The 26501-nt window shown below is 39.2% G+C and overlaps 1 protein-coding gene across 2 annotated transcripts in view; it reads right to left on the bottom strand.

The window, feature by feature from the left end:
- trip4 (thyroid hormone receptor interactor 4) overlaps positions 1–24974 on the bottom strand; it is a 104846-nt gene extending 79872 nt beyond the window's left edge. The window contains exon 1 of one of the 2 annotated variants that reach the window (XM_064337937.1): positions 24769–24974. In XM_064337937.1, coding sequence (XP_064194007.1) covers positions 24769–24845 — 77 coding nt within the window. In that variant the 5' untranslated portion in view covers positions 24846–24974. The remainder of the gene's footprint in view (positions 1–24768) is intronic. The other variant, XM_064337938.1, reaches the window with a different exon arrangement.
- Positions 24975–26501: the final 1527 nt, after the last annotated feature.

Genomic DNA, 26501 nt, shown 5'->3' with positions numbered 1-26501 from the left:
AAGGAAGCCTTATACTAAACAAGACCAGGTAAAAACTTAATATATGGCTGGACCTAACACGTCATCTGGCCGACCAATGGTGTAACTTCATCACTCAGTCACTCACAGACATTCGCGTTTATAGGGCTAGCCCCGCTGTTGCGGTCCAGCCAAAAATATTTTATTTATATCTCAGAACAAAATAAAAAACAGAAAGAAATTTACCTGGAATGTTAGCACATAACAATAACGACAACCCATCTAACTAAAATTCAATTTTGCTCCTGAGGAGTTAAAAAAAAAACACAATAAAACCAACAGTCGGCAAGAAGGTGGCTTACTTATTTAACTGGCTAGTTTGTTAGCTGAGTGCTTAAAGCAAAAAAGTGTAAAATTCCCCCCTGTCCCCTAACAGCAACAAAGATTTTCACCATAGGAGCAAAACAGTCTTACCTTACTTATAATATGGGTTTTTTTTTTCTTAACTCAAATATCAAATAAACACTTGAAAGCACAATTTCAATCCTGTAACAAGTCTTACCCAGAAAGAGCCGGTGAGTGCACGCATCTGATTCTACTAATCAACCACTAGAGTCTTTGCTAAGCACCTTGATTATTAGAATCAGGTGTGTGCACCCACACTGGCCCTTTCTGGATAAGGCAGGCTAGCCAAGTGACTTGAAAGAATTGAGGAAATATTGGGTAGCATTGCTTTGGAATACATCTTATTTAATTTTGGTGAGGCAAGATAGCCTATATTGTTTGTAGTACCGTAACTTGGCGTCATTTTGATATCAATACTTTTAATGGCAGGCTGAATGAATGAGTTATAGATATGTATGTCTTGTATGTGTGAGTAACTTGGCATTTTTGTACGTTGAAAACGTGTTTTTTATGAGATATCATTTCTTTTTGCAAAGCGTTTTATTATGAGAGTGAGAAATGCAAAGTGACCCTGTAAGAAACGGTTGTGGATTATGGCTATCCTTGTGTGAATTTGTACAGTCTGATGAGCGTGTACCGTTGAGCAGTTTCGGTTTGCTATATATGTAAAACAGTGGCTGTGGCGGCAATGGGTGCGGTGGCGTATAAGAAACGCAGGTGAAATATGGCCAGTGTATGTACTCATGGATTTGACGGCCATCCAACGAGCCTTGACTGACAAAAGAATGAGCAAGCCCGTAGAATTAGAGCTCCCTAGGTCGCAACTTGTGTTCTGCCCTGCTCCGTTGTCTGTTATTTTGTGGCAATGCACTTTTAGTGTTTGTAAGGTTTATAAGGCATTTTGATAGACTTATCTGCACGTAGGAATCCTCTTCGCTGTTTTGCTAAGCTAGAACCGGAAAACTTGAGAGTGGAGAATAGGAGCAGACGCATATGTCCCAGCAGGCTTTGCATATGAGAAAATAACAACATTGTGAGAGATATTGGGAGAAATGATGAAATTGCGTAGTTGAAACAATATGTTTTTAGCAGAATGGGCATGTAGGTGGAGGTTGACATGATCACAGACTATAGTGAGAAGTAAATGAAGTGACCATGAGCGAGCTTAGTTTCCTTATCAAACGGTATATATAACAGTCGCTATAAAGCGCCAGCTGTTAAAGTGGACGGTTAAGTAACGTGTGAAGTCTATTGCACTGCTGTGTTTTTTTCATGGTCAGTACTAGTAGTTATAATTATGAGTGAATCATGTTTTTAAATGTAATGTTTTAATGGGGAGTTGCAGAACGTACATACGTAGTAATTGTTTGTATGTGGCTAGATAGAGAACAGGGCGAGGTAACATGAATGTAGAAACATGGCGTTTGCTGATAAGAAGGTTTTGTACGGCAGCCAAATGAAGAAATATAGTTAGTAGAAATGGCACAGTGGTGAACTGGTGTAACTTTTTAATAAAAGGAATACATTTGCCGTCATGAAATGCATGTGGGTGGCCGTGAGTGAGTTTTGGTAAAGCAAATATAAGCGTAAGAAAACATTAGTGTAAAAGAGGAAATTATCTGCCTGAGGGCGAGGCAGGATTCAATCGTTCAACAGGAGGTTTACCAGTCTGTGACTTTGTTAGTGCAACACCATGACATAGCTATGCAATGCGTGAAATATCATTAGCAAACCTGTCCGTGGTTTTAAAGAAGAACAGAGGCGAGTTAGCACAGAAGAGCTCCCGTTGAATCCATATGGCTTTGCAATATTGTAGCCGTTAACAACTGAACGTGCAGACGGTACGTCATAATACAGTTCGGGGAACGGCTGGTAGATATGGTGCAAAAGCAGTAATTGAGAAGTAGTAGACAATTATTTGTGAGGGTAAAAGCAGGTTAAAGAAACGTGTCCCTAGCTGGGCTTGAACCTAAGACCCCGTGTTTCCGAGACTGTAACCCTACCCACTAAGCCACAAGCAGATTAGCTATTTAAACTGGAAATGTTTCAGAGTAAGAAGGTATGGGTATTTTGCCTGTGTATGCGAGTTTTTGATTGGGTGGTGAACTGGTGTAACTTTTTAATAAAAGGAATACATTTGCCGTCATGAAATGCATGTGGGTGGCCGTGAGTGAGTTTTGGTAAAGCAAATATAAGCGTAAGAAAACATTAGTGTAAAAGAGGAAATTATCTGCCTGAGGGCGAGGCAGGATTCAATCGTTCAACAGGAGGTTTACCAGTCTGTGACTTTGTTAGTGCAACACCATGACATAGCTATGCAATGCGTGAAATATCATTAGCAAACCTGTCCGTGGTTTTAAAGAAGAACAGAGGCGAGTTAGCACAGAAGAGCTCCCGTTGAATCCATATGGCTTTGCAATATTGTAGCCGTTAACAACTGAACGTGCAGACGGTACGTCATAATACAGTTCGGGGAACGGCTGGTAGATATGGTGCAACAGCAGTAATTGAGAAGTAGTAGACAATTATTTGTGAGGGTAAAAGCAGGTTAAAGAAACGTGTCCCTAGCTGGGCTTGAACCTAAGACCCCGTGTTTCCGAGACTGTAACCCTACCCACTAAGCCACAAGCAGATTAGCTATTTAAACTGGAAATGTTTCAGAGTAAGAAGGTATGGGTATTTTGCCTGTGTATGCGAGTTTTTGATTGGGTGGTGAACTGGTGTAACTTTTTAATAAAAGGAATACATTTACCGTCATGAAATGCATATGGGTGGCCGTGAGTGAGTTTTGGTAAAGAAAATATAAAAGCGTAAGAAAACGTTAGTGTAAAAGAGGGAATTATCTGCCTGAGGGCGAGGCGGTATTCAATCCTTCAACAGGAGGTTTACCAGTGTGTGACTTTGTTAGTGCAGCACCATGACATAGCTATGCAATGCGTGAAATATCATTAGCAAACCTGTCCGTGGTTTTAAAGAACACAGGCCAGTAAGCACAGAAGAGCTCCCGTTGAATCCATATGGCTTTGCAATATTGTAGCCGGTTAATAACAGAACGTGCAGACGGTACGTCATAATTCAGTGTATACGTTCGGTGAACGGCGGGTAGATATGGTGCAAAAGCAATAATTGAGAAGTAGTAGACAATTATTAGTGAGGGTAAAAGCAGGTTAAAGAAACACGTTTCTAGCTGGGCTTGAACCTCCGACCCTGTGTTCCCAAGACTGGGGCCTTACCCACTAGGCCACAGGCGGACTAACTGTTTGTACTGAAAATGTTTCAGAGTAAGAAGGTATGGGTATTGTGCGTGTGTATGCGAGTTTTTCACTGGGTCGTGTTGGTGAAGATTTGGCGGGTGTCGGTAAAATGTCCAATGGGGAGACATGTTATTAGTGGGATAGGCGGCAGGAAAAATAAGAATGAGAAGAAGAATGAGAAGAAGAAGAAAGAGAAGAAGAAGAAGGAGAAAACGCAAAATCCCCTTAGTTTGGGGCTTTATTGTGTGGACATGTGAAGTTGTTTATGAAATCTGTCTGTTGAAATGGGGTCAGAATGTACAGAATTTAATGTTTTTAAGGGCTGAGGGTCTGTGGCTGTTGTGGTTATTTCTGTGGGGAACCCTGAAAAGTGCCAAACTCTCGGTGCTGTATAGGTATGGGGCATGCCCCCGCCAAGGCGTAACTTGGCGGGATGGCATACCTGCCATCTCAATGAATATACAGGCTTAATTTCACTTCGTTCAACAGATCTGGTCAGCTAACAATTTAGGCTAAATAATGTTCCCATGGCAGGCTATGTTTCCTTTCTGTTCTGAAGATTTTGATAAAATTGGATGATGAAAGAAGTTAAACAAACTAAACAGAGTAAGTAATTTATGTTGTTTTAGGCTACAGTTAGCCGTTTGAATAGTTTTTGCGTTAAGAAATAAACAGGGATTTTTCTATAAACAATCATTTCCCTATTATTGTGATTAATAAATGCCGACTTGTGGCAAATTACATCCACGAGAAAGTGCTTTATTCATTTGCGCATGAGGCTATAGAAACTGCAGGGGGCTCATTTATAAAACGAACTTGCATGCATACACGAAGTGAAGACCTGACGTAGAGCCACAACCGTTTCCACGGTCAAATTGAGTCATGTCGAAATTTTATAAATCACTACTTTGATGTGATCTTCTACGTATGCGCCACAAAGTAGATCTAAAATACGTTTTATAAATGAGGCCCCAGATGTAGTAACCTAGTATGAAATTTCACCGATGTCCTCTATTCTACTGCCCGCTTGTGGAAAATAACGCGCAGGCCAGTTTAGAGGGAGCGTCACGTGCATATTGCGCCCGACAATAAGCAGCTTATTTTTGTGAATTATAGGCAAATGATATTCGAATATATTCGAACTCTAACTAATTACAAAAGCTAATATTCAAACTCAATTTCATGGCTCTTTTGACAGCCTTAATAGACGGCAATGGCAAATAAGCAAATGAAACATTGAATCGTTCTGTAATCTGTAATTATAAGGCTCCACATCATCAGCAAATGATAAATATAACAAGACAAACCCAACAATAGCACTAATATAAGATATGCCAATACAGCAGTGAAAAATGCTGCTCACTGAATAACAAAATAAACAAGACAAATGTTTCTGGAATTATACCACGTCATTCCACTACCAATATCTGCGACTAAATATGGAATAAATAAAATAAGGCTATACAATTGGTTTTACACGTAAACATGTCCCTTTCAAGATTCAGTGCTCATTAATTGTCTTGAATAATCATTTTGAGACACAAAAAGGCAAACAAAAAGCGGGAGTAGGTATTTACACCTACCATGCCCAAAACACCACTCGCAATTTAGACAAATGTAACTCTGTACAGTTCGTTCTGGTTTGATACTTTTTTATCCAGTAGAGAACAGTATAGGCTTTCCAATTGTGTATTGCATGTCCCGTTTTCATTTCTTTAGAAGGGCACAGACCAATGTGAAACCACAAACGTTTGCTTCCTCACAGCATTCTGCAGTAAACCATAGCATTATGCAGTAAAATACAAGCACGATTTGCAACGTAATTGTTTTTTTCCTTCGGTTTTTGGAAGATTTTACTAATTTTGCCAACTCATCAGCATGGCTAAAGAAAATTCTCTAGGGAGTGCTCAGAAGAGGAGGAACAATGAAGTCTGGCCAGGATAGATTCAAAGATGTAATTATTACTTGTATTCATTTATTTACCTAGTGTCAATTTTTGATATTGTTTTATTTGTATTGGTCATGAGAGACAACTATTAGTCTTTGCTAATAATGCTCAGACCTTTTTTATTGAGGGCTAACAGGCCTAGGTGTTTGTACGTTGGGTTACACGTTGGGCGGGCCGGCATGCCCCATACCTATACAGCAGTGGTTTTCAAAGTGGGGGCTGCCAGGGGGGCCTCAGCAAATTGGAGGGAAGATGAGGGAAAATGTTTTTTTTATTTTTTTTTATTTTTTAATAAAATAGAATTATGTGTATTATAAAAAATATATAATTTATAATAATATATAACATCGGAATCTTATTTGCCATGCCCATCTTTCTAATTGCCTGCCAGTCAAACATCATTCATCACACACTGTCAGAGTTGACCTGGTGATGTTCTGTGCCTGCCATGAAGCTGCTCTGCGTCTGAAATTCAGCTAGCTAGCTTGCACTAGCCTAACTCACGAAAATGGACAAGTTTTTAAAAAGGAAAAGACCTGACGAGCAGACCAACAGCCCAGCTGACAAAAGCTCTGCTGCAAAAAATCTGAAAAACTCCTGGCTAAGTAAAACTTGCAAGCATACATAAAGTAAGTAAATTAAATTTACTGCCGCATGTAAGAATGGCTGAGTGCCCTAAATGCGTTCTCTGCCTCAAGACCCTCTCAAATGAGTGTTTAAAACAGTCTAAACTTCAGCGTCACATGAAATAAAAGCAGAGGCCAAAAAAACAGTCGACTTTTTCAAATGAAAGGAAGAGCATCTGGCCAGGCAGTCGGCTACATTTGTGCAGCAAGCTACTGTCCCCGAATGGGCATTGAAGGCATCGTTTTTGGCTTCATACCACATTGCTCGTGCTAAGAAACCACACACAATTGGAGAGGATTTGATTCTACCAGCTACTAAAGACATTGTTTGAGAATTGCTTGGTGAGGATGCTGCTAAGAAAATCGACGCTGTACCACTCTCTGATAATTCCGTGAGCCGACGGATTGGTGACATGGCTCAGGACGTGTCCGCTCAACTCTCGGAGCAGGTGAGAGCCAGCGAATATTTCGCGCTTCAGCTGGATGAGAGCACGGATGTATCCAATGCTGCCCAACTGCTTGTGTACATCAGATTCATTTCCCAGGAAAGGTTTGTTGAGGAAATACTATTTTGTAAAGCACTTGAAAGTAAAACCACTGGGTGAGACATTTTTCAAGTTTTGGCCGAGTACATCGAATCTAATGGACTTGACTGGTCTCATTGTGTGGGGGTGTGTTCGGACAGGACCGCAGCTATGACTGGGAAGAACAGTGGAGTGACCGCTCTCATCAATCAGAAAGTGCCGAATGCAGTTGCCACACACTGCATGCTCCACCGTGAGGTGCTCGGTGCGAAAAGGATCGACGACGAGCTTAATCAGGTACTACAGGGCATTATACGAATAGTGAATTTCATTAAAGCCCGCCCCATGAAACACAGACTGTTCACTCTGCTGTGTAATGAGATGGGCGCCCATTTTGAAGGGTTGCTGCTTTACTCCAACGTGCGCTGGCTGTCACGGGGGGCAGTTTTTAACCGTGTGTATGAGCTGCGGAGGGAGGTTGCAGAGTTCCTCTTGTCTGAAAAGCATCAGCTGGCAGACCGTTTTACAAATGCAGCCTGGATTCGATAACTTGCATACATGTCACACAATTTCCAGCATCTAAATGTACTGAATCAAAGCATGCAAGGGCGTGACATGTACATATTGCAAGTGCAAGACAAAGTGCATGCTTTTTCCAAGAAGATTACGCTATGGTCAGACAAGCTCCAGGAGGGAGTTACAGAAATGTTCCCACTGCTTCACCAGGAGCTGCTGTCGTCTGGTGAGTTGGGCACCACCTCTCCACTGATCCAGTCCCACCTGAAGCACCTCCAGGGATATTTCAGAGACTATTTCCCTGACCTTGAAAACACCCACTTAAACTGGGTTAGGGACCGTTTTGCCCCTGGTGTAGGTTCTAGTCTGGACTTAAAGTCACAGGAAGCCCTGATTGAGATGACAAACTCATGGGATTCAAAAATGAAATTTGAGGCTCTTTCCCTCCCTACTGGCTGCATGTAAGAGAGGACTATCCCGCCCTGGCTGAGAGGGCTCTGAAATGCCTTCTCCCTTTTGCAACCACCTACTTGTGTGAGTCTGGCTTTTCAACTTTAAAAGTACTTCAAACAAAACACAAGAGCATGTCTACATGTGGACAATGACATGCGTATGGCACTGACAGACATAAAACCCAGGCTTGACAAACTGTGTAGGAGCCACCAAACCCACCCCTCCCACTAGTATGCTCTCTCTCTCACTCCCAGACACAAACACACAGACACACACACAATGTTGTTGAATGTTGTTAAACTAAACTGACAAACAATGTTTATAATGGAATCTAATGGAATGATTAAAGATTTGAAATACAAATGTAATTACTGCATTAATAAAAGTAAGGAAATATATACAGAAGTAGTTTTTTTATTTTTATTTTACATTTGACGTAGTATTGTCAATGGGTTTTTAAAGACATCTTGCAAAAGGGGGGGCCCGGCTAGAAGCTAATGCTATTTGGGGGGCCTTGGCATGGAAAAGTTTGGGAACCCCTGATATAGACTATCTTGCCTCACCGAAATTAAATAAGCTGTATTCCAAAGCAATGCTACACAATGTTTCCTCAATTGTTTCAAATCACTTGGCCCTGTGCTTTTTAATCTTACCATTTTACAATGTCATTCAAACTTTGTGTCACATCAAAGTGTCAAATATTTCTAATTGCCTCATGCAACACATTTAAATTCATGTACAAAACTGCTGGTGAATACCTACAGGAAACATATTCCTCCAGAAAACATATGTTTATATTTGCTTGTGAACTTCATTTTACTAAATGTACAAGTTATTCTATATTTGCTACTTACAATATGATTGATTTTTTTTTTAAATTTTCGTTTCATGCACAGAAAGTGCCCAACCCTCATGGGTTTATAAGACACCAAAAATACAGTTGCAGTGGTCAAATATTTCATTACATTTCATTACAAAATTACAGATTATTATACAGCTTGGTCAGAAACAAAAAATTCCTTCTCTCCCAAGCTTGGCAAATAAGATCTGCTACAAAGAGTTCCCTTCCTGAAGCACAACTCAAGGTTTTCATTATCATCCAGCTCAAAGAAATCAACATAAATGGAGGACATTTTACTAAAAGGTACATCCCTTATGTCCTCATAGACAGGACAATAAAACAAAAAATGAACCTAATCGTCAATTTCACCTAGCTCACACAACAAACAAAGTCTGTCCTCCTCTGGAGTGGCATTAAACTTGCAGGTCTCTAGGGCTAATGGTAATGTTCCTGAACAGGGGTTAAATTGGGGGTGGATGCGGGTAGACAGCATCCACCCACCTTTGGTAAGTAAATAAATTATTTTGACCGACAGTTTTACAAATAATTAAAGCTGCAAGCGGCGTTGGGAGGGGTCCAAGCATTGGTAGTATTGCGCCCTCTATGGAGCTATTTTAAAATGGTTTTGTCCTCGTGATCATATACCTTCACCCAACATATCTACTGAACATCATGATGACTGTATAAAATATTGATGACTTACGGCCAATTATGTGCTAAGAGACGCTGTCGGATTACTTAGTTGCGTTGCCATGGATGTGTCCTAGTCGCTTGCTGTAAAGGCCTTTACTATGTCGTAACACTTAGATGGCATGTCGTAACACTTAGATGGCCCGGCGTGAATGTAGAGCTGCAGTGCTTCCGCGCCGCAACTAAAAAAGGCGTCAGACTAGTGTCGTCACGATACCAAAATTTTGACTTTGATACTGATACCAGGTTTAGTATCACGATACTCGATACTGAAACGATACTTGAAACTTAAACGATACTGATTCGATACTCGGTACCTTATGATACTGAAATTACCTTAATAGATCAGAAAGGTAATTTCCACAAGGGTTGACCTCATTTTCGAATTCACGGTTTATTAACAACCTGGGTTATTAACAACCTTTATGTTGAAGCCTGTTCAACATATTAATAAGCATAGGCCTATAGTGTTACAACACTGAACAATAGAAAAATATATTAAATATATTTTAAAAATTAAACAAATTAAATAATCTTTAAACAGGTCTTTCACTTTTAAATAGATCTAAAAACAGCATATTTTAATAACAATACAGCATCTTCCTATAATAAAATATTTCCAAATTGGAACACCTATTGCTACTGAAGTGTACTGAGTCGAAGCGTGCGCTGTATCAACGAGGTGAAATGGACAAGCGCACGTCACCTGACCTGGCTACCTTAGTTGCTACTGCCATCTTGCGAAGATTCTGACAAATTACACCCTTCATCTTCTCAATCAGTAATGCATGAGACACATTTCCCTGGCTTTTACATTTGACCTAAAAGTACCGAACGTCAGAAAATACTAATACCGAACCGTTCTTTTTTTTTTAAATACCGAAAAGGTGCTGAAGTTTTGGTATACCGTGCAACACTACGTCAGACACATATTCCAATCCATTGCTCAGCTTAGCAGAGAATGCACATTTCAGAGCGCCTCAGAGACAGATAGAATAATAATACATATTTCAAATAATAAATACGACATTGAAAAAAATGAAACAAAAAACGAAATATCAATTCACCATCCTTGCTACCTGCGTGCTGCCCGCAGAGTACCGTATCATTTATTTTGACATTGGCAGACTACAGCATCAATTGCGTCTTTTGTTTATAATCAATATTAGTAGGCTAACTGCAGCGAGAAACTGCAGCTGTAGACACAAAAAAGTTTGTTATAATATGGTAGCAACGGAACAAACCTAAATATTTTAAGCAGTAATACTTACATAGCAATGATGAAATTTTATGTGTTCAGTAGGCTAGACAGAGATGGAGGCAGTAAAGCAATGATACAATCCGCTTCTGTTTTGCTCCAGAACACGATGTCAGATAGGTCTATCAGCAAACATATGGCTTAGCTATGCCCCAAAGTCCTCAGTACTAATAGTATTTTCCAAGAAATTATGAAAAATCATTGACAACGTTTCGTTAGGTGCAGCATCTTTTACTGCTACCATAGAGTGAATGTGTAAGTGAATGCGATAAGAAATTTTTTGGTTACGCTGACCGATAAAATGCTATTCCAAAAGCAAAATCAGACATGTTATAGCCTACATTGTTAGAAAGCTTATACTCTCACCTACTGAATAAATGAATTGTCAATCAAGCCAGGCTGTACTAAAAAGGGCAACAACGCTGTAAACAACAGGTGTGGTATTCCCATATATTGACTGTGGAATGACATGGTATCATTTTTTTTAAACGTTGTCCCGTTTATTTCGTTACTCAGTGAGCATCGTTTTCACTGCCGTATTGGCATATCTTAGGGCTATTGTCGGGTTTATCTTGTTGCTATGACGGAATACGATTTTTGAGTGGTGAAAGAATATTTTTATGAATGCCCAGATAGATAATATTGTCCATTATCAAGTTCTGACCCTCCCCTCACTGATAAAAACTAGACCCGACGGTGTCGGATTACTTAGTTGTGTCGCCATGGATGTCTTCTAGCCGCTTGCCGTAAAGGACTAGATGTCATAACACTTTAGATGTGGAGCTACAGCACCGCAACTAATAAAAAAGTCCAAATGGCGGGCAAACAATATGGCGGACATGGGTGGTCCCTATAGCACATTCAGATGCATCGGTCGATTAAGTTTTGTGTTGATCTGACTTATGGTATGGGAGTTATGGCCTTTTAAAGTATGACCCTTTGTTATAGCGCCACCATCTGGCCGACATAGGTGATTTGTAGTGCCTGAGTAGTGGGGGGCCATAGGAATCCACCTACCAAATTTGATTGGTCTACAACTTATGGTTGCTGAACCTCAGACACTTTTAGCGGAGAAAAATCATAATAATAATAATAATAATAATAATAATAATAATCCTAACAGATACAATAGGGTTCCACCAGCTTCTCTGCTTGGACCCCTAATAATCCTAACAGATACAACAGGGTTCCACCAGCTTCACTGCTTGGACCCCTAACTATGACAATCCAGTCCATTTAGGCTCCAGTCTGTGTTCCCTCTAGACAGTTACTCGCTCAACCAATCAAAAATCCGAAGAAAAAAAACTCAGGAGGAACAGTCGTTTATATAGACAGTTGCTTGTCTTGATTGATTGGAAGCGGACGCGGTAGGTAGTTTCATTAACATGTAATTTCATTTATGCAACATTATAAAGAGAGGTGAATACACAGTCCCCACGAACACCGGCTATTATTAACGGCAACTTTGATTGCTTAACCAAAATCAGCAGGTTGCTGGTCAGCAGCTAAGCTAGCATTGAATATTTCCCACATACGTAACGTTTTATTCAGCGGTGACTGGTGAGCTGAAAATTGGTGGGGCGCAAAACTTTACTTTAAACTAATCATTGATCTCAACCTGTTTTCATTAGTAATTTTCCAGAGAGCTGGCTATATATGATAGTACTGAGTAGCCTATTTTGTGGATTAATTGTATTGATACTCAAGGAAAATCAGGGGAAGATTCCGCCACTGCTTAGCGATTAAAACAGATTTTTCTAAATTGCATTTATCATTTAATCTCCCTAACACAATGCGAAGAAGCTGTGTCCCTTTCCAATTGATTAGTCAGATGTTTGCATGCTTGTTAATCACTGAACATTAAATAAAACAGTTTGAGATCAATGATTAGTTTAAAGGAAAGTTTTGCGCCGCACCAGTTTAAGCAAGATGGATAAAGGAGGAAGAAAGTGAGGACAAGAGGAGGATGACCGATTATTTTCGTGGGTAAAAAAAATTCTCAGCATTAATGACACTCAATGAACTTGAAATATATTATGTAAAAGCTTGCATCAATAGTTCCCGAACACATCTCCTGTCTGTCCTGGCCCCACGATGGTGGAATGACCTCCCCGTGGAGGTCAGAACAGCTGAGACACTAACCCACTTCAAACGACAACTGAAGACTCACCTCTTCAGGCTGCACCTCTCCCCATCCCTCCCTACCTCCCTGTAATCTCTAAATTAACTGTAAGCTTAGGGTTGTAACTAGGTAGCTGTTTCGTAGGTGACTTAGTTAATGCATTCATCTTATCTGCTGTTTGTATTTCTGCGTAGACTGCGTTGTTGCTGTTCTCGTTTGTGTTAGTATTAATCAGTTTATCCTTCAGGGTCCAAGTTGAACTATGCGGTTGTTCCCTGCACTTGGAACGGTACTTCTCTCTAGGGTTTTCGACACACTTGTTCCTGGTTATGGTTATACACTTTGTTGTACGTCGCTCCGGATAAGAGCATCTGCCGAATGCCTGTAATGTAATGTAATATTCCAAAGCCGAAGCATTAGACATTTATGTCTGATGTTTGGAGGTTCCCATCCCATATCTCCACTAATGGCCAAAACTGAAGCAAATTTATGGACTCCCAAAAAGGATCAAATAGCTCTGTGATGCACAGTGTTGCAACTTGCATGTTCACGGAAACCCCAAACACTTACATAAATACTGCATGTAAAATATATACTGTACATACATACATAGAATACTTCTTTATCCCCATGGGCACATTTCCCTCGGCGCCTGTTACATTTACATTTACGAACAGACATACATAAGATACATACAATCATTCACGCAACAGAACGGCTGGGCAGCTAAATACATACATACATACCAATACAAATTGTACATATTGACGCCTATTCAATCAATCTTCACTTTTACAAACCCATCTACACATGTTTGGCCTGTCCATGTACTGTATGCTTATGCACACAGGACCAAGTGACTTGAAACAATTGAGGAAACATTGTATAGCACTACTTTGGAATACAGCTTATTTAATTTCGGTGAGGCAAGAGAGCCTATATTGTTTGTAGTACAGTATCTTGGCATCATTCTGATATCAATACTTTTAATGGCAGACCTAGATTTTGCCAGTTTGAAAGAATGAGTTATAGACAGTGTATGTCTTGTATGTGTGAGTAACTTGGCATTTTTGTACATTGAAAACATGTTTTTAATGAGATTGTTGGCGTACACGGGGTAGTGACAGCGGCTCGTAGTGTACTGGCTTTTAGCTAGGGGTGTGCAGAGACGTCATTATCTGTATCTGCATCTGTATCTGCTCAACCAACAAAATTATCTGTATCTGCATCTGTATTCGGATAGAAGACAGGAAGTGGGCGTGGTTTATACCGGAAGTCACGTTAAATCAGTCAAATGTTGTATTTTTTAACCTAATATTCATTGGCAATGCAACTGTTGTGCCTTCAAACCATCAAATTGATTTAATATTGGTATATAGGCTAATTAATTCTGAAATATATTTCCACATCCTCATACTGTACTTTTCATCTCTCTCTCTTTTTTATTTTTAACTAAACTAAGTTTTATGAACCGTCTGAACCCCACCACCACTCCCCCCCCCCTTTAACTGGGGTACATTGAACAATCAGAAACAGAAAAAAATGTTCTATAAACCGAAATATTCTATTTTGCAGTAAAGATATATAGAAACATCCTTCAGTTGAAGGGAATAATCTTAAATTCCAATGATGCTGCATTCGTGTTTCTCGATGTGTTAACGTGACTGCAGTTCGCTAGGGAAACGTGAATTAGCCTACTACTTTACAACAGTAATAGCCTACATTAACTTTTTTGCCTGTTTCATTTTTTTTATTTATTAATTTCCTGAATTAAGTTCGGATAGACTGCAAACCATCAGATGTCCTCATATTTTCCCTTGGTGGCAACTGTTACCATGAATGGATTTCGTGTTCATTATAGCCAAGACCTATGACTGATACATATATATAAGGTAAAACATCGTTTTTTTCAATATTTCGACTGGGTTTTTTTTTTTCTTAATGAAGGAAATTAACACATAGAGCTAAAAACTACAGGTTATAAGCTTCATTTTGATGTATAGGTTGCGGGGGGTTGGGTTTCAGCTGCCACACCAGGCTTCTGTCTCGCTAGCTCCCACAGCTCCTCCTCAATGTGAGAGTTTCCCGGAGTGATAGCCGGGAATGGTCAGCTCTCAGCCTGCTGCCTGCTGTGCGCTGACTCGGTGGGGGTGACTACAGAATATAGCCATCACTTTTCAATAATGCGTAGTAAATGAAACGACTAGTTCGTGAACTCAAAGTCCTATGTTGCAAACAGAATGGGCATTTTTATCTTGTGGCCATCCACAATGATATGAATCGATTTGAGGAAACATAATGGCTGACGCATAGAACTTATTTATTAAACGTTTTGCAGCGCAGTGGCTCAAAGTTTGTTGGTGTGTGTAACTGGTGTTTTTTTTTGTTACAGTACGTGAGGTACTTGTTGTCATCTGGGCAGTTGAAACAAACCCAGCCATGTAGAGATTTATTGCGGGAGTGGAGCCCTCAGAAAAGAGAAAGAAAACAGGCGCACTTCAGACTGAAGAGACTACTAACTACAAGTTAGCTAACGTTTGGTTATGGTTAACAAGTTAACAATAATTAGCCAGCTAGCTAACGTTTAAGCTATCATTCTATCATAGCTTAACGTAGCTATCATATAACGTTAGCTACTTGCGGTAGCTAAGGGAAACGCGTTCAGGATATAACAACCACGTCATTAGACAGTTTTCAACTATGTATTCAACATCAAATTTCGAAATAAATAAAGGTGAATAAGAAAAAAAGATTGTTATGGTTGTCTTCTGGCACTACATTTTAAATTAACCATAAGGACAAAAACGATGTCCTCGACTATAACGTTAAATTATATCAGTGAAACATAAACAACTAGAAGAGTGCACTCAGTAGAGTGCAGATCTCTGCCAGGTGTGTTAGCTTTGCTGATGCAACAATAGAGGCTACACAATCATTGCAACCAGACAAATACAATATACAAGTTTTTACCATGTACCACTGAAAATCCCCAAAACGCCGATTCAGTGAAGTAACGCTAAAGGTGGTGACATGTTAGCTAATTTCATTCATATCAGCCACGATGTGTTATAACGTTGACATTATAATCTGCCACTTTGGTTTCAGATCTGGACAGGAACAATCTGGATGGTAACAATTCCAAAAGACCAGCGATGTAAAATATCAATTTCATCGTGAAAATGCCAACAAAACAATTGCCACAGATTCAAACATTAATGTACCCTGTTAGTTGGCGGATTATTTTGTTGGCATTTTAACGTTGAAATAGACATTTTACATCGCTGGTTTTTCATTCCAAACGGAAGCAATTGTTGATCACTTGTGGCCCCTACCGGAGGAGTTAGAACTCAATGTATTTCAATGGACAACAATGATGGAAATGAATTCAAATAAAATACTTGTCATTGATCGATTTGCAAAATATTTGAGAATTCAGGTCCTTGGCCTGCTGCCAGCATGCACAACAAGTATTAGGCTGATCGGCCCAGTAGTATGGGAGATTAGCTGCGGAAAGATACACAAACAAACGCACAAACACACACACACAACCAAATGCATAATTCCCTCCAGGCTCTCGCCTGGCGGAAATAATGAAACAAAATTTCCATGGTGAAGAACGTGCTCTTTAGCGGGTAGCCTAATATTTATGAGTAGGCCTACTGCTGGCTGTAGCCTCTAGCAACAATAAATTTAAGTTTAAGTTGATTTGGCAAATTTGATATGACTGTTATATTCTCAAACTCCTTAATAAATGATCCTTCTTGCACTTAAAGGTGAATACCACTGAATTTATTAATTCAAATGTGTTACACTTTAGTGTTGAAACAGTTGAATTAATATTTCTGCATACAGTTAATGTTACTACTATTATTACTGCACACTACTATAATATTGATTGAGAATGGCATGAGACCAAGATGACATGCTAAATAGTAATAATAGAAAATTGCAATAGTAAAAAACAATTTATTATTTTTGGTAAAAAATCTGTCTGGCCTTTTTCATCTACCAGCCACCTTGGCAGGTAAGCCAGAAAGTTAATTTTGAACCCTGGGACCATGCTTTGTGCACAAGGGCACTGTCACGCTGAAACATGAAAGAGCCTTCTCCAAAATGTAGCCACAAATTTGGAAGCACACAATTCTTTAGAATGTCATTGTATGATGTAGTATTAAAGGAGTAACATGGTGGTTAAACGTGACACTTCCCAGTTGTCTTTCGGCAACAATAAAACAAATGTGCATAATTTTTTTATTATTCAGTCATTTCAATGTATTTTAAAACGTATTTTTCTAAGCCTAAATTTCCCACTATAAAAGTTCACCCGAACCGTCTGGGCGTGGTAATGAGAACTGTCAGTTAGCTATGATTGACAGACCGTGCCCCGTTACCATAGCTACCCCCATGATACGCGCTCTTTTTGGGAGACTGAATTTTCACAAGCTAGCTAGCTTAGTAGTATATCATGTATCGATGGATAGCTAAGGTAAGGATGTTGACTTATATCCAATTATAATTTTTGCTATCTAGCTAGCCAAGTTAAGATAAAAGCACAACTATAACGTCCTCATAAAAGCAAACTAGCTAGCTAACGTTATTGATAACATTATGAAAGCAAACTACCTAGCTAGCTAACGTTAGCTAGCTAGCTAAATGAATATAACTAGAAATAATCTAATAGTCCTTAAAAGGCACTCTAATTTAAGTGAACCTAACGTTAGTCAAATATTTGCATTGTCTTGCCTGTAAGCCAGCGGTGTGCCCTGTCAGATTTCTTTACGGGGCGTGGAAAGGGGAGTGGTTACTGTATTCGTGACGCACCAAGTTGACAACTTTCTCAACCGGTTGAAAATAGGATGATAAATTTAAAACGCATATTTCTCCAAAAATACAGAACGGACATATTTAATACTTTACTCATTGTGTTTCTTCAATGCCTCTTGTGCAAATAGCCTAGCACATAAAACCGAGAAAGTGTGAAAATCACCATGGTACTCCTTTAAAGGTTGTTACTAAACCATGAATTCGAAAATGAGGTCAACCCTTGTGGTCCGGACATTACGTTTCTGATCTATTAAGGTAATTTCAGTATCGTTAGTTACCGAGTATCGAATCAGTATCATTTAAGTTTCAAGTATCTTTCAGTATAGAGTATCGTGATACTAAACCTGGTATTGGTATCAAAGTCAAAATTTTGGTATAGTGACAACAGTAGAACAGGCCATTCAGCCCAACGATGCTTGCCATTTTCCGAAGTAAATTAGTGCTCTGGTTACCTACAGACTACATAGTATCTAACACTGAATCAAGCCTAGTCTTGAAAATCCCCAGAGTTTCTGCCTCTACTACATGACCTGACAGGCTATTCCACACATTGACTACTCTCTGTGTGAAAAATTCTTCCTAATGTCTGTATGGAGTCTCCTTTTACTAAGCTTGAAGAGGTTAAGCATCTTAAGTCTTTCCTCATAGCTTTTATCTTTCATACCAGGAATCAATTTTGTTGCTCTTCTTTGAACTTTTTCCAGAGCCTCCATATCTTTCTTGTAGTACTGTCCCCAGAACTGCACACAATACTCCAAGTGTGGTCTAACAAATGTATTGTATAAGATAAGTATAACTTCCTTGGATTTATACTCAATACCTTTGGATATATATTCCAGCATCCTGTTGGCCTTTTTTTACTGCGACAGCGCAGTGCCTAGACCAGAAACACTTTGATCAACCATTACTCCCAAGTCTTTTTCAAACTGAGCACATTCCAATGTTGTTCCTCCCATAAACTAATCCTGCCTAATATTTTTATTTCCGACATGCAGAACTTTACATTTGGCTATGTTAAATTTAATTTGCCAGGTTTCCACCCGCTTCTGGATTTATTTAAATCTTCCTGGATTACTTTAGTAGCTTTCAGACTATTAGCTGGGCCTCTCAGTTTTGTATAATTTGCAAATATGACTCATGTAATTTCTATGTCCCTGTCGAGGTCATTGATATAAATGAGGAAGAGCAGTGGTCCCAGCACTGATCCTTGTGGGACTCCACATCTAACAGCTCCCTGCTCGGACAATATCCCTTCTACTACTCTTTGTGTTCTACCCTGTAGCTAGTTCCGAATCCAGTCTGAAATACATCCTCTAATTCCTACTGTCTTCATTTTACTGACAAGTCTCTCATGTGGTACCTTATCAAATGCCTTTTGAAAATCTAAGTCGATAATATCATATGCCTTGCTATAATCAAAATACTTGGTAGCTTCTTCAGAGAATACCAGAAGGTTTGTCAGACATGACCTTCCCTTACGAAAACCATGCTATCCCTTAGGATGTTGCTATTTTCAAGAAATAGGCCTACTTCCAACTAGTCTCTAATGATAGATTCCAGTATTTTACATATTATGCAAGTTAAACTTACAGGCCTGTAGTTTCCTGGATCAGTACGGTCCCCTTTCTTAAATATTGGTATTATATTGCCACGCTTCCAGTCCTCAGGTATTTCTCCAGTTTCTAAGGACTGTCTAAAAATACCTGCCAGTGGTTTAAAAATGATCTCAGCTAACTCTCTGAGTACTCTTGGGTATATGCCTTCTGGACCTGCTGCCTTGTTTGTCTTTAGTTTAAGTAATTCATGCAGTACTTATTTATCCTCTTTTTCAATTTCTGATAAAATTCAGGTCTATTAGCAACCTCTGCTCTAGTAAAACTCTCAACAAAATAACTATTTAAGGCATCAGCAATGTCTTTATTCTCAGAAAGCAATGCTCTTTCTTCATTTCTGATGCACCTGATATTCTCTTTCACTTTCCTTTTCCTACTACAGTATTGAAAGAAACGTTTCAGATTACTTTCTTCATCTACGGCAATTTGTCTTTCAAAGAACCTCTTGGCTTCCTGTAGGATAGTTCTTTTGTAACCTTAGCACGCATATTGCAATATTCAGCCCTATTACTCTCAGTGCTGTCATTTTTATATATTTTGTACAATTTAGTTTTTTCCCTCAAACTTTCCAGTATGGCTTTGTTCATCCACTGGGGGGAGCACTTCTTCAACTTACTTTTTCTTACCTTTGGAATAAATTTACTTTGCGCCTCAAGAATAACCCCTCTTAACCTACCCTACTTTTCATTCACAGTCCTGCAGTTAAGAAGTTTCACCCAGTCAATATTACTTAAATTTTCTTGCATCTTGTTGAAATTGGCTTGTCTAAAATTAAAAATTCTGGCCATAGAGGAGGCCTTGTTAATTTGCCATAATACATCAAATCTAACTGCAGAATGACCGCTAGTCCCAAGTGGCTCAATTACCTCTATGCTACAAATTCTGTCCGGATCATTACATATCACCAGATCCAGAACTGATTTCCCTCTTGTGGGCTGATTGACATACTGTGCCATAATCTCACTGAGAAAGACTAAGGAGGACCAGCTTGTGCTGCTGCTTTAAAAAAATGAAGAGTAAAAAATATTGTTCCTTTTTCACAAAGCAACATGAAGTACACAAATACAAAACCTTTTTCATCTATGCTAAAAAGACAGTCATATGTCCCTCGTAGCTGACAGGTAAAAGAATAGACTCAGTACAACAGGTTGTAGTCTGAAGTCGTTTGGCTTAGACCTGGCTCACACTTAAAACAGAGGAATACAAATTGAAATTAGACATTTGAATAATGGCCAACATTTAAGGCAATGTGCACTCCTATGAATTGCTAGATGTAAATAATTCCCTCATGACTACACATCAGTAGCACTCAAAGATAATCATAGAAGTACCTTAAAACAGTGGTTCTCAAACTCGGCCCTGGGTGATCCCGGTGTAATATATTGATTAACCTCAGTCCTTCATTTCATTAAAAAAAATTGTTAAATAGGTAAAGACTCACACACTTGCATGATTCTTCATAGCATGCATAGCTGTTTCTGGTATAAGGTACTGAAGAGGGAAAACAATCCCACTAAAACAAAAAGCACGTAATAAGAAAAACCAAAACTTGTTAAAATTATCGGATTGCCAATTGTAGTTGGAACCAAAGCCAACATACGGAGGGAGCCCCCAGGACGGAGTTTGAGAACCACTGCCTTAACCCTCTGGGGTCGGGAGCTCCGCCGACGGAGCTTGACAAGATCAAATGAACTTTCGTTTCTATTTGGATGATTAACTTCACGAGTTGTTATCATACAGACGCAACAAAAACATTGACAGAAACCTTAGAATCGCAACTTTCCAATGCGCCCACTGGCAAATAATATGAATTGTTTTAAAAGTTTTAAATTTGATTAATTAAACCATGTATGCTTCGTTAATCCTTACTCATTACTATGTGAATTTCGCTCAGCAGGAAGTCCGCCTAAATTGCATTCACATGTTAACGACATTACATTACATTACAGGCATTTAGCAGACGCTCTTATCCAGAGTGACTTACACAACTTTTTTACATAGCATTTTACATTGTATCCATTTATATTGAAGCAATGCAGGTTAAGTACCTTGCTCAAGGGTACAACGGCAGTGTCCTTACCCGGGAATCGAACCTGCGACATTTCGGTTACAAGCCCAGTTCCTTACCCACTGTGCTACACTCCGTCCCATTATAACTACTCTCCATAGAAGGAGACTAGGGGAGGGGCAATGCGAGATGCATGTGAGAAATGCCAAGCCTGCGAAAGCGGGAAGTGTAGCCTAATTCACTTCTTTTGAGGTAAACATTTCGTTTAATTTTGGAAAATGGTCCGTCCGGAAGCCGACACTGATGAAGAGCGGTGTCATTTCGAACACCGAACTGATCCAGCTGAGGATCAACTTCATGAGTAAGTATATTTCTTATGATCATATTGGTAAATATGTGTACTGTATTGCAACGTATCTCTGTGTTTGTAGGAATATCAAGCAATATGCGCGTTTGTAAATTCCCACACTACGAACGATTCAAACTATTGCATCTCAAAATTATAGGCTAGGCTCTCTGCGTCTGGTTGTGTTAGAAGTAGCAGGTAGACTGTATTTTTTTTCGATCATATTGGTAATAAATAGCCCATGCCTGGCGTGTAGTGGCGTGGCTAGGATTCTACAACTGATGTCCTCACACGATCGATATTAGCATACTGCAAGTAAATTCGGGAAATAGCAATAAAATAACCACTTAGCTAAACAGACCTAGCCTACTTCAGATTGAGGCATTGTTATTGATGAGTTGGGTGTAGTTGTGCTGGAATATCAATGTTTATTTAGTTTAGCTAATGTTGTTTCGTTGATGGCTTGCACTATTTGTAAATGTGTGCTATATTACATTCTCTGTGTGTTTGTAGGAATATTCACTAATATGCGCGCTTGTAAATTCCCACACTACGAACGATTCTAACCATTGCTTCTCAAAATTATAGGCTACCTCTCTGCATCTGGTTGTGTTTGTTTGGTTCTTTGTTTGTATATGATGTAACCATGTCACATTTCCTAAGTTTTGTTTTCATTAGTTAGTGGTTTGTCCTTTTTTTGTAAAGCACATTTAATTTTCACCTGTTGAAGGAAATGTGCTATATAAATAAAGTTTGATTTGATGTCACATTTCCTAACAATTTTGTTTTTATCTTATGTACAGAGATGCTGATCAGGAAACACGGCCTAGTTCACCACTAGCTAAGAGGCCATGCAGGCGTTGCAAGAGTACACCAGTCTCATCTCATCTTCCATGCATATAGTTTACTTCAATAAACGTTCTAAAATCAAAATATGTCATCATTTCTGTCTTCTAAATGGCTCACTGAGTCTTTGTCTTAGTGGTGGGGAGGCATGCGGCCAGGTGTGAATAGCCTACTTAGCTGGCAGGTCTTCCTATCCAATGCATATTCATTACAGAAAGGCCATTTGCCCTCCCATTCTCACCTGGTGTTGAAAAACAGTAGTCACAACACTAACTTTTAGCAATTTATTTTATATTTCTCATTGGATTTGCTAAAATATTTTGGCATCTTTTGATACCCAAGACCCTAATGAACACATTTCAGTGATCCAAAAACTTAGATACTATTGTTTAGTGTTTTATTACAACATTCCTGTGCATGTTCAAAATTACTGTTTACAGTTTGTGTGTTTTTAGAGCAATTTACAATCCACATATGATTATGACCTACTTACTGCTGCCATATTAGTGTAGCTGAGTTTGTGCTGAAAACAGAGATATGAAACACTTTGGAATCACTGCGTATAAAGTTGATGAAATTTACACAAATGTCAGAGCATGGCACAATCACCAGTGTCTCTCATTTTACCCTCAGACCCCAGAGGGTTAAAGGATCTTGCCGGTATATAAAATGCTGAAAACATGCTCCTTTCTAAATGCCAGTCTTTCAATGATGATTATTTTATCAACAAGAACCTTGTGTTAATTTCAGCTATAGGTGTCCGTGATTTCACCGTGTGTTCATTTTATCCAGCTAATTAAAGCATAAACCCTAATCGTGAACTCGCTTTGTGAAACTGAAAATCCTGCAGTTTATCCCAAAATGTCAGCAAATTAATCAGGATAATAGTTAGCTTGTCACATAGGCCTACGTGAAACGTGGCCCAGGAACACATTTAAGGAATTTTCATGACTGACAAGCCGTCAGACACGTTTAACAGGTTGTATATTTGCCGGCTAAGGTTAGCTAGCTAGTTTACTAGCCAAATAGCTTGGGAGCCGAAGTTGCTAACTGTGCTAACATTGGCTACGTTACTAGCCAATATAGCAAATAAGCGTTAGCTGATGACGCTTGCTGCCAACAAATTATTTGGTTAAGTAGCCTAAAGGAAATAGTAAAAATTACTTAGCTACCAAACAAAACTTCAGAGAAATAGTATTTGATGGTCGATTAGTGCAACTGTAATTTACAGTCTAAATAGCACACGCCATAATGAAATCACAATACGAAATGGGATGTCTGCGTTTTCTGACTTCGCAAATAACTGGACGAGCCGGAGCCGGAGCCGGAGCCGGAGCCGGAATGTCAGTTTCTACGGTTGCGGGGTAAGGCACTTCACGGTAAGAATAAATTTTAGGATAGCGCTTCCGATATTGCTTGTAACGAAAGTGCTGCGAAGGAGACAACGATAGATTTACTCGGGAGCCACATCTGTTCAAAATGTAAACAAGTAAGGCGTTCACGGTCTGGAAAAATGTTATGACAACGTTGTCATAAACTTTTTTCCGACCGTGACAACTGCCTCACTTGTTTACATTTTGGACAGACGTGGCTAGTGAGTAAATCTATCGTTGTTTCGACAGTTTCATTACCCCAAGAACATGGCTAGTGCTCACTTTTCTCATGTACTAACTACGGATGAATTATGCTTCAACTTCTTTACAACTTTTAGTAGCCTACATCATGTAGGCTTCAGAAAATGATACTAAATTATAAGTTACTTTTGAATTTTATTAACTAAAACATGAGCCAGTTTAGGCCCAAAGTTGTCGAAGTCAGACTAGCGGGTCTATATTTTAAATTCACATGTAGCCATTTTTCAGTTTAGTTTTTCTTTTATTTTATTTCATTTCTAAGAGGGTGCAGTGCAATATGGTTTTGAACACTCCGCGCTATGAAGGTACTATACAAATTGAGCGAGATTGACGAAAGTTCTTAATATATGCATAGTACAGGTTTGATCTAAATGCAGTTATAGCATATAGACATTTTTCAACGGTTACAGAATATAGCGTTTTTTCCCCCAAAGATGGCATTTCTCGATATAATTTTACCGCCGTGTTAACACATTTTTACGGTTGTGGGTCAGGCACTCTTCACGATAAAAATAAATTTTAGGATATAGCTTGTGTCGAAAGTGCTGCGACGGAAACAACGATACTAGATTTACTCCCGAGCCACATCTGTCCAAAATGTAAACAAATCAGGCAGTTTTCACGGTCGGGAAAATTTTTTATGACAACGCCGGTAACCACATACCTTATTTTCCGCAGAAATCTAAATTACTATAGAAAATTGAAACGGCCAACAGGGAGATATGATATATTCACGCCATGCACATACGATGGGGTAAGCTCCACAAAATTTCTTGAGCAGCTACGAAATACTTAAATCTGTATAGCTGGCAAACTATGTTAAAGCTTGGTGTTAGCTCTCGCTAGGTAGCATATGGTCAGTAAGCGTACATTGGCTATTAGACAGTTAGCAAGGTACTCACTGAACTATATCATCGCTTGCTTCCAAACCAAATGTGTGATGCAACTGATCCACACACCAACGAAGTAGGTCCGACATGACTCACTACTTTATATTCAGATATTAAATATTTAATGTCTAATAAAGCTATCGACGCTTCAGACAGGAGAGTATTGTGGCGCTTCTAGAAGGAACGCAATGATAGCTAGAAAGTTACTTCTGGTAAGCACTAGAGCGGGAAATTTCACAATAAAAGTAGAAATACCCGGAAGTAAGTTCGCTTTTTCAGGAGAAGGGTCTGGCTCAGGGGGACTCCCTGAAAACTTGGGCTGCGTCCGAATAGATCATTTATTTATTGTTTTATGGAGCTTTGGATCAGTTAACACTTGCATATACAATACCGGGAGACAAGGAGGGGACTGGATGGTGAGAATTGCTTTTGAAACTTAGGAACAGTAGACAGGGTGTGGATGGTACTGATGTTTGGCTTAGTTGCTATGGCAATTGCATCATCAATTTAACAGCAGTACTCTAAATGCCAACTAAGGAAGAAAGGCTGGACTGTATTAGAGCCCCAGTTCAACACCTCTTCAGAAATGTGCAACCTCCTGCGACACATCGTCCCCATCACTGCAGGGAAGTGCTGGAATCTACCCAATGCTGCACCCTTGCAAAACACACCCTGAACCCTAAACCCTAAGCCTTGTACTGTCCACTTGCACTAGACACTGCACTGCACATAGAATGCAAATATGGCCTTTATAAATACAGTATTATGCTATTATTCCAGCATTATTACTGCTAGCGATGCTACTACATCTACCTCGCTCTCCCGTCTCTTCTCCCTCCTCTCCCTCTCTCTCTTTTCCTCTTTCTTTCTCTCTCCTCTCCCTGTCTCTCTTTCAACCTCTCTCTCTTTCTTCCTCTTTCTCTGTGTGTCTGTTTCTCTCTCTCTCTCTCTCTCTCTCTCTCTCTCATATTCAAATGCTTTATTGGCATGACGTATTTAGAAATACATATTGCCAAAGCGTAGTGATAACAATAATCAACCACAGTAAGAATATATAATTAAAAAGAAAAAAGAAAACAAGCAGCAACAACAATAACAGCATAAATGACAGTAACATAATATTTATTATCTATTAAATTAACTAAATTAAATTAATTTTAAAAAGTCTTTTTTGCTTAGAAAGGTTCCTAACTGAGTGAAATGACCCAGAAGTATCTAAGTGGCAGCCATGATAAGAGCTGGTCGAAATCTCTAAATGTTAAGGAAAGGTGCTTCAATGCTTCCTTTCTTATCTCCTTTAGCATAGAGCACACTGGACCGTCCTTTACGAAAGGAAAGGAGATCACGCCATCCCACAATTCCTTGCGGCAGCAACATTTAAAGCAACGCACCATTCGGCCGTTCATGAAAACAAACGATCAACATGACTGAGTTGTGTGATGGTTCTTAAGCTATTATAAGCATAGGCTTATAATCAGATCATAACCAGCATTAACCATAACACAGAAGTCTGTCTTTCAAGAAAAAAGGATATGAGACGTTTCAACATGTTTGAAAATTATGAATGATGATATGTACAGTAGTAGATTTGTAGGCCTAACATGTTCTGCCTATCTTGCATTAAATTTAACAATTATTTTCATACAATCATACTAATTTGGATTCATGTCGATAAATATGAGTGGACAGGAGGGTGAGCGTGAGCAACCACTCTCAATCTGACAACCATTTCGTTTCACTTTTGT

This window comes from Anguilla rostrata, chromosome 5 (genome assembly GCF_018555375.3).
Source record: "Anguilla rostrata isolate EN2019 chromosome 5, ASM1855537v3, whole genome shotgun sequence".
NCBI lineage: Eukaryota > Metazoa > Chordata > Actinopteri > Anguilliformes > Anguillidae > Anguilla > Anguilla rostrata.
The sequence above is the reverse complement of the archived record's forward strand: the minus strand, read 5'-3'. Positions and strand labels throughout refer to the sequence as shown.